General features: G+C 43.6%; 1 protein-coding gene across 1 annotated transcript; it reads right to left on the bottom strand.

Moving 5' to 3' along the window:
- Nucleotides 1–232: 232 nt before the first annotated feature.
- On the bottom strand, nucleotides 233–8,135 carry LOC137284344 (uncharacterized). Its single transcript, XM_067816119.1, has 3 exons — nucleotides 8,014–8,135; nucleotides 5,287–6,140; nucleotides 233–1,629 (listed from the first exon to the last, which is right to left on the bottom strand). The coding sequence occupies exons 2-3, from the start codon at nucleotides 6,090–6,092 to the stop codon at nucleotides 1,527–1,529; spliced, it is 909 nt and encodes a 302-aa protein (XP_067672220.1). The 5' UTR covers nucleotides 6,093–6,140; nucleotides 8,014–8,135; the 3' UTR covers nucleotides 233–1,526.
- Between the last annotated feature and the right edge of the window lie 2,440 nt (nucleotides 8,136–10,575).

Below are 10,575 nucleotides of genomic sequence, written 5' to 3' on the forward strand. Positions count from 1 at the left end.
AAGCTGTACGACGTCCCATGTCCGTCAGGCGGTGGCGGATTTGCCGACCCGGTGCGCTGGCTAGGTGATCGGTGCAAAATGAACAAGCCTTGTTTGTGAGATCAGGTAGATGTCCCTACACAGTGAGTCTCGCTTTCACGTTTCTACCAATATCACATGAACCAAAACCCTGGGAACATTAACATTCAGCGGATACATGATGGAGAGCATATGTATAGTGATCCAATCAGCATCTTTAAGGTAAACAAGTGCTCTTTATTAATGCTTGACATGTACAAACATGAACATTCTCAGACCGATTAAACAAAGCATTTCACAAAACCGAATTTACAACAGACGTACTCATTTACTGATAGGTAATCGTCCAAAGTTTATCATAATCCTCACACTCATTAATACATTCTGTATTATAACACGAACATGGTCTCAATGTCACCTGGAACACCGTTACCTCTACTACAAAGCACAAATATGACGCTGGTGTAACCGAGATGTTAGCAGTGATATCACAGACTGCATGAAAGAGCAGGGGTGTACCCGTTGTTGTATAGTCAAGGAGCGCTAAGAGTTCCAATGTTTCAACGGCAAACGTCCTGTTTATAGCTCCCCTCCAATGGTATCCATAGCAACGTTTGGAAGGCATCATGGGAAACGCCTCAGAGGACCAAGTATCACCGGTCAATTCATCACCTTCTTGTACATTGCACAGGTAATCTTGTCGATCCTATGAAACACTGGTTTTCAGAATGGTTCGGCAAGGTGCCTGAACTCTCCCAACACAGACAAATAGTACATAATGTTCAGTAAAATAGATTATTTGGAATATGAAAGGTAAGTATTGAAGGAAATTAGTGTAAAGCAAGGTTCAGATGGTCCACACACATACCTGGAAGTATAATGTTGACGGTGTATGTGGCAGAGATCAGGCATGGACGGAACTACAATGTACATCATTAACATGTTTGCAAGCATCTTTTTAACCAAAATACCCGAACTGTATAACAGCAAAATGTTTCAAATTTATACCCGGGCGTAGTTTAGTTAACGTCAAAGTCACACTTTCTCATAACATGTTTTGATCAAATAGACTGGATTTTAAAACTTCTCCAGCATGTTGATCATTCTTGTTGATTGTTTGTTCAGTGTCGCCTGTTCCTAATACTGTGTGCACTAGCGGCATGATGCCTGTGTCTATATGTGTCCCTTCGTCAAGGTGCAGAAGCTGAATGATACATGTGTCTATGTGTCCTTTCCTTGCCTTGGTGCAAGAGTTGTATAATATCAGTGTCTATATGTGTCCCGTGATTGTCAAGGTACAGGAGCTGTAAGCTATCTGTGTCTACATGTGTCCCCTGCTTGTTAAGGTGTAGGAACTGTATGATATATGAGTCACAGGGAGCGTTATTTTGTCTTAGTCTGGGTGTACTAGTAGCCGACGTTTCACCAACTTGACACCAGAAACGAACCGGACGCCACCATGGCCACCAGCTATGTAACTTGTTGTGTCCTGATTTCGATGTCAACTATCATAACACCGAGGCAAACCTAGAGGCCCTAACACCTGTCCTAGAGGCCGTTGTGTGCACCAGGACAGGACGGGCTGTGACGCTGCCTGTGTCCGGGGGGTCCCTGAAACATGTACCAGAATATTGTCGTTTGTCATCAACATCATATAATGCTAAACATATTGCTGAAGGAGTCGTTGTCACAACTGGCTCCATAGGAATGTCCTCAGTTATTTAATCTACGTAGGAATATTCTTTCTGCGGAAATCAGACTATATAAAGGTTTACAGGTTTATCACAGTCGAACACTAGTGCAGCCTGGATATCGGCATCACAAGACATATATTCCCGCTGTATGCTGGAAACATTCAGCTTTCGGGTTGACACAGCATTTGATAAGTTTGGCAGCCTTGTGCATTACCTTGTTGCTAACGACATGTAATTACGAACACTTCACACTGCAGACTGCAGCCATCCCTTGCTTAAATAAAGTGCATTAATTATAGTATAAGTAGGAAAAGTTGCAACACATATATGCCATGTTATTTTATAAAACAATATCATGAAAACTAAGTGTTATCATGTAAAAAGGATGACAACTTTTCTCACTTGGGGCTCCACACATCAGACCAACAGGACTCCATTAGCAAATTCAAAACTCGACTGTAGTTGATACTCGCTTCAGATTGACAGCAATGTGCTTTATACGCGCTTCCGGTCGACAGAGATGTGCTTTATACGCGCTTCCGGTCGACAGAGAAGTGCTTTATACACGCTTCCGGTCGACAGAGATGTGCTTTATACACGCTTCCAGTCGACAGAGATGTGCTCGTTATGCGTTTTAGGTCGACAGTGCTCTATTTGAAACATGCTTCAGCTCGAAAGTGAGGTACTACATACACGCTTCAGGTCAATTGAGCTGTTCCGAAGTTAAATAAATAAACTAAAATGTCAGTAAAGGATTAGGATATTCTAAACACTAACTAAAAACAATTTCTAACTGTTAGACTGCAACCACAGCGTGCACAAACAGATACCGCAAGTACTGGAACATGTTAGTGACAAGTGACCATTCGCCATCACGACGTGGGCAAGTAGGGAAAAGGGATGTCAAACATGGACGCATGTTTGGTTGTGTGGAAGCATTCATGGGGCACAACCAAACATGCGTCCCCGATTATCTTACTACCAGGAGTCAACAGCAGTGGGTTGCTTACAGGACGATGATGTCTACGTCGTGGTCGTCGTCATCTCTACAGATGCAAGAAGCTACATGGTTAGACAACGTCTACGACTACATGCCAAGCACTACATTATGTCAGTGCGACAATTACCCACACGCGGACATGCAGCGTTCCCGTTTGTTAAGTGAGCTTAGATCTAGAATATAATAAACATTATTCAAACACACAATCAATAAAACAGTTATACAATTTCCTCTAAATGTTAGAATTAATAAGTAATTTACAATCGATATAACATGTTTCATACACAAACATCTGATATATAACATATGATTATGTTACCCCGAGAACGTGCAGAGTCGCACATCTACATTTCAACACAACAGAGTGAGTGAGTTTAGTTTTGCGCGCTTTCAGCAATATTCCAGCAATATGATGGCGGGGAACAACAGACAGAGCAACTGAGTGTATAAATAGTTCCCCATTCCGCGAGTCGGAGGTAAAGGCATCGATTGCCTTGATCGGGGCACAATCCTTAGCCAGCTCACAGTATGCTAACACGACTCCATTTACTCTTAGAGTCAGTGTTATGCCCTATGTAACACAGCTATACAGTGTACTGCTACTATATTCACATTAATGTTAGATTTACCCAGACATTACCGCCAATCCTATTATAACACCCAACCCATTCCTACTACAACACCCACTCTACTACAACACCCATCCCTATTATAACGCCCACCCCTACTACAACACTCACCCCTACTACAACACCAATTCAATCCCTACTACAACGTTAACACTCACCTCTACAACAACATCCACCCTAAATACGACACCCACACCTACTACAACGTTCATCCCATCCCTACCATGACACTCACCCCAACTATAACACCGTCCCTACTATAACATCAACCCTAGCAATCCCCCTAATTCAACACCCATCCCTACTATGACACCCATCCCAACTACAACACCCATCCCAACTACAACACCCACTCCTACTACAACACCCATCCCTATTATATCACCCACCCCTACTACAACACCCATCCCTATTATAACACCCACCCCTACTACAACACCCATCCCTATTATAACACCCACTCCTACTACAACACCCATCCCTATTATAACACCCACCCCTACTACAACACCCATCCCTATTATAACACCCACCCCTACTACAACACCCATCCCTATTATAACACCCACCCCTACTACAAGACCCATCCCAATTACAACATCCACCCTAAATACGACACCCACACCTACTACAACGTTCATCCCATCCCTACCATGACACCCACCCCAACTATAACACCGTCCCTACTATAACATCAACCCTAGCAATCCCCCTAATTCAACACCCATCCCTACTATGACACCCATTCCAACTACAACACCCATCCCAGCTACAAACACCTACAACAAAACAAATCGCTACTATAACACCCACCCCAACTACGACACCCATCCCTACTATGACACCGATCCCAACTACAACACCCATCCCAATTACAACACCCCAACCCACAACACCCACCCCAACTACAATACCCATCCCTACTATGACACCCATCCCAAATACAACACCCACCCCTACTACAACACCCATCTCTACTATGATGCCCATCCCTACTACAACACCCATTCCAACTATAACACACATCCCTACTATAACACCCACCCAAACTACAACACACATTCCTACTATGACACCCATCCCAACTACAACACCCACTCCTACTACAACCCCAACCCCAACTACAAGACCCATCCCAACTACAACACGCACCCCTATTACAACACACACCAATACTATAACACCTACCCCTACTACAACACCCATCCCTACTATGGCACCCATCTCTACTACAACACCCACCATAACTGTAACACTCATCCCTACTACAACACCAATCCCTACTATGGCACCCATCTCTACTACAACACCCACCACTACTACAACACCCACCGCTACTATATCATCCACCCTAACAACAACACCGACCTCAACTACGACACCCTCCCTAACTACAACACCAATCCCAACTATAACACCCATCCCAACTACAACACCCACTCCAACTACAACACCCACCCTTTACTACAACACCCACCCCAATTACAACACACACCCCAACTATAACACCCACCCCAACCACAACACCCACCCCTACTATAACACACACCCCTACTATAACACCCACCCCAACTACAACATCCATCTCTACTATAACACCCATCCCAACTACAACACCCACCCCCTACTACAACACACACCCCTACTAAACACCCACCCCTACTACAACACCCATCCCAACTATGGCACCCATCTCTACTACAATACCCAACCCTAATATAACATCCACCCTACTACAACACCCACACTTTACTACAACACCCATCCCTACTACAACACCCACCCCTACAACAGCACCCATTCCTACTACAACACCCATCCCTACTACAACACCCACCCCTACAACAGCACCCATTCCTACTACAACACCCATCCCCTACTACAACACCCACAGCTCCTCCCACCCACCCATCACTCACTATTACCCAGGAGCGGGTTTACTCACCTCCTGCCGCCCGGTGTGTCAGGGAAATCGACACTAAGACGCTCCGAGGCCGAGTCTCCTATATCTGACATAGACAATGACCGTTTCACCTGGAGATTCTCCTCCGAACCCTGATTGTCATACAGACCCAACATATGTAAATGTTTTTTAGTCAGTGTTAGTTTAGGTGGTGCCGCTGGGGGCATACATTCTTCAAATCCTTTCCTACTCTCAGACTTAGTCCGTTTGTGCATCTTCCTGGTCCCGTTCTTTTCCCTTTCCTGAAGACTCTGCTCAAAGCGGGCGCGCCCATCCTCCTCTTTCACCGGCGGAAGAATAGTCTTGGACTTTTCATTGTGTTTCCGCTTACGCTTTTTCCGGGGGCGATAAGGTAGTTCCGAGTCCGTTACTAAAGAAGACGATGACAGTTTGACCATGCGTAATTTCCCACTACTGTTCCCGTGGCCGGAACATGCAGATGAGGATGGTGGTGGTCTCGGCGGCCTGGGGGTGGTAAGCACGGGTCCATCTGGGTCAGACTTATGCACTTTGTTGATGTGTGTGGTGGGAGCGTGTCTGTGCAGCAGGCTAATCACTATTGCTGCGGCGATGCACACAAGCGACACGAATATAAGCACAAACCCACAGATATGGAAGACACCGATGGCTGGCTGCGTCATGAAGGCGAACCCCAGGAGCACGGCTGATGGGGGAAGCAAGGGGATGCCGAAACACAGCAACACCGCCTGGCGGCACTGACACATCCGCTTCCTCCATACTGCTGGTGCCCGGATCAATGGCTTCTTCCGAGTGACTTGACTGGTCATGATGAGTACCTCACCCTGTCCGAGTCTGCCATCTTAGGGGGAGTAGTGCTGAAACACGGTATCAGGAAGATCTGTCACGTTTAGAACAGCATTGCTTAAATGTAAACAGATTGTGAGAAACATCGGTCAGTGATGTGAGCAAAGCTCAACTATAAACGCGTTCTCGCACAGTTATGTAAAGACAGAATTTCTGTACTACACACACATTATTTAGAACAATATTATTCTATCATCGTGTTTGAAAGGAACTGACCCAAACACTTTATTGCATTTCATGCATTTCAGTTTAAAACCCACTTTGTGCTTGTCTTTACGACAGAAGAAACAGGATTTATTTGGGGCGAATGAACGGACAGCGCACACTAGTCGTTTCTGCAACGCTTACTATCAGTGTTATTAAGAGACAGGTTTTATACAGGTTATCAGTGTCAGAACTGACATGTTGCAATACATTAATGACAGGTCGTCCTAATATTATGAATTATAGTTAATGTCATAGCTGCTGATTGAACTCAGACGTGACTGTACTTTTTTAAGGAGCTCATTGTATGAGCAGAAGTAATCTCTTTATGGTTGTTACTGGGACAGCTTTACGCTAGGTCGGACAGTCGAATTATATACATGTACACACATGTCGTTTGAGTGTGTTGCTGCACTTTCCAATACTCAATCTCAAGAGAATCGTACAAAGTGTTCTGCTTATTATTGTACTGTTACGGTTCTGGTGTACTTTTTAATACATATCGCTATATAATCACGTGGTTTTCCAGTTATTATATATTTAACAGTTCACCTGATACAATACTTCTGGACGCGTCCATGATATCGTCACTGCGGGCTGGCTGTTGACTAGGGAACACCCCATGTTATCAAAATAACATTTAATAACATCTGCAGTTGCCTTAGATATAATACAAAGCGCCAAAACAAATTTTACATTGTATGAAATTGGTGAAGACGATGTTATACATCGGATTAACTTCAGAGATGAGAAAACATTTATCTTGGATTCATAATTTTGTCCTGTATTTATACGGAACACCGGATTGTCTGATGAACTGAAATCCTCCAAGGACCAAGCCAGTCTTCCAAACTGGATCGTTTAACATTAACATAACGACAAGAGTGAGAATTGGACAATGGCTCGTTACACCGACCAACCGGGCCAGGAAACCCACCCCCTTGGTGTCTACGCCCTGATACTGCTAGTACATTGCTGCAGGCGACGTAAAGCAATACTCATCCATTACGATTCACACATATGCTCGAACAATGATAGCTCCACAACCGGTGTATTCACGTGTATCCAGTCAATACTCGTACGAAGTTACCTGTAGTGGGTGCAGTATGTGCGGTATTACCTGACCTCATTAATACAGTGAGAACAGAAAACAAACCAGTCTTAACACAACACTTATTATGCCTGGCGAGTTATCTGCAGATCCGAAAGTTTCTGCCGTGTTTATAAGAGACCTGCTCACTTCAGGCAGTTTGATCGATCGATAAGAACAGCTCTGTTTGACACGACCTGTCCGGGCCTAGTGCTACCGACGGGAATATACAAGGCGACACTGAGACCAACAATATCAAACAAAGTTTGACAATACCTGAATGTTATAGAAATTGTAATGTACACATTCGATGAACATACATGACTATGACGAGGGAATTATCACTGAAGTGTTCAATGAAATATACATTACTGGCCAATACGCAAAATACAGAAAAATTCTACGATTGTTTCAACAGGTGCCCTACAACCGTTACATACACGCTTTATTACATCAACACATATTGTATTTGTGTCAAGATCGATATTTGTCTTTTATCGATGTCTTTTACGGTCACACAAAACGTCAATCTGATTAGCACAATAAAATAATGACAATCAGTGATCTTATCTAAACTCTCGACTACAAACCTTTTTTTCCTGCGATGATGAGCTAGAGAATATGTAATCCTAGACGTGCTATGTCGAAATACACGTTTATATGAGTGTGCTAGGGCGCGGCCATGTTGTTTTCCCGTTGCCTTGTACACCGCGGTATAACCCGGACACACGGGTAGATTTGTCGGACTCAAACGTCTCGGCTTTTGTCGGTTAACACTGGGGTGTGAACTGGGGCATGGAACGTAGTCGCTCAATACAGGCAATTATGTCGGCCACAATACGGTCGAGCGGCGGCTCCGGCGTGATACAGTTCAAATTTCAAATCGTTTATTCTCTTTCAAGTACCTTGTTTGTGAAAGAACGTATACTACTGCAGGTATTCTAAAAAGTCAGTGTGACTGAGATTCATCAGCTAGAGAGATATGTAAATAATGTTTTTTTTTCACTGTTTCTATTAACACGTTCATAAATAACTGAGCTAATCTTTCAGTCACATTGTTTTAGAGATCTAGTTTCTCGTTTCTATACACCCCAAGTGGTCTGCTGTCACAGGGAAATTGTCACTAGCTGTTACAAATTTATGAATCGGGTACTTTTATCATTTTGCTAGGTGGAACCTATCTTCAAAATATGACTCATCTTCAATACTCCGTAGTAAGTAAATTTAAGCCTAAAATGCAAACTGTGAAGAAATCATCAAAACTGAACTCATATACACCAAAAGAGGAAAACAAACTTCGAAAACTGCAACAATATCCTCAAAAACCGAAACAAACGCCCTGTAATGAAAAACTACACTTTGGAAATGGAAACAAAACTCGCGTACCAACTACAAGAGCTCCGTGAACAGTCGTCGAGCGTACTGAAAGGCAGTCATAGCATCCCGAAACAGCATGGACATCGTCAAAGATGGCGGCGAGGGGAAACGAACAGGCTTTGGTCAAAAATGGTTTTCGTCACTACGAGTCTAATCTTGAAACTTTGATGTTAGGATGTAGCGCATCAACCCCTATGGTGTTAAGCTTCAAAGCTATGTTCATACTTCTCAGTGTCAGACTTGTGATTCTGCACAATGTGCTCCATCATCCGACCGAACAGGTTTTGTTGTCAGCATGTCGTGCTACTGTTTTCTCTCTGAATGTGGCGTCACATTCAACTCAGTGTGCAAATCTAATAACCGTTTCTGAGCCATATATATTCTGAGAGATGTGTGAGTTCAAATACTAGATATTTTGTGAAATACAAAAAGCGGTAGTAAGTTTAAGAAATTGTAGTGTGCGTCTCCCCAATGTCCGGTAATAGCATACTTTTCATCATGAGTGGTGGTAGAGTCCAGTGGCTTTCCTTCGTCCCGCCGAAGACCCGGGTTCCATCTCACCACATGGGTAAAATGTGTGAAGCCAATTTCTGGTGTCCCCCGCCCGGATATTGTCGGGATATTGCTAAAAGTGGTGTAAAACTAAATGCACTCACTCACTCACTCATCCACTAACAGAAGGAAGACGCAATAGCCACTAATATCTTATCTTACATCTCTTATTATCATACGTCAGGAAGGTGTGAGGGGAGCCATCTTTATATCAAACATGCAAAGCGTCAGTGACAGAAACTAAACTAGTTGCCAAAAGAAACGCCACCAAAATAAAAACGACTGTAATTGTCAAAATAACTGTCAGTCTATTTGAAAATAGCGAAAAACACATCTCTCGAACACAACTTGCATATTCCCAGAGAAACTTGCACTTGCATTTCGTATTTTATGAAAAAAAAACTAATTTATCCGTATCAAATTAGGTATATAAAAACCAACCAGTTTTCTTTTCTCTTACATCATTTTAATCAACTGATCATGACAACCAGGAACATGCCTCGTTTAACACCAGAGCAGAGGGAGAGAGCAATAGATACGTTACAGGTGGAACAATACTAGTGACAGACTGACAGTACTGCAGACATGCCAAAGAATGGAAGACCGAAGGTAACTATCCAAACAGTGGACCAGTATTTAGGGCTGTTTCGCTTGTGGAACCGATACGTCAATGTGACGTCATCAAAAGCCAACTACATAAGACATGCAGTCAGCAGACAGACGCCGCATTCACGGTCTCCGTGCCAATCGACCTTTCAAAGGCATGATGTTGACGTGCCAATACCCACGTGCCAGATTGAGCAGCAGAGAAACTGGCAAAGAGTGAACTTTATTGACGAACGTAAGCTCCAGCTCTTCAAGATCTGTCCCCAACTGAGCACTTTTGGAAATAACTGGGACGTCATATTCGGAAACGCCAAAGCTAATGACGAGGAACGTTTAGGCAGCTGTCATGCAAAAGGAAAGGTGTCGGATCCCTAGTCAAGACGTCAGAAGACACAGCTACTCAGTTCGACGCCGGGTTCAGGCCTGCATCACTGCTAGGGGTGGCCATGGCCGGTATTAAACAATATGTGCTGCCCAGAAAGTTGTAAAATCTCCCAAACGATTCTGCATTGGTGATCGAATACTGGATAAAACAACCCACTGTCATTCATGTGATATTAGATCACGAGCTGCGTCGTTTTTCTTATTATTATCCATTAAATATTGTAGTTGAATGA

The sequence above is a fragment of the Haliotis asinina genome, chromosome 5 (assembly GCF_037392515.1).
Source record: "Haliotis asinina isolate JCU_RB_2024 chromosome 5, JCU_Hal_asi_v2, whole genome shotgun sequence".
Lineage (NCBI taxonomy): Eukaryota > Metazoa > Mollusca > Gastropoda > Lepetellida > Haliotidae > Haliotis > Haliotis asinina.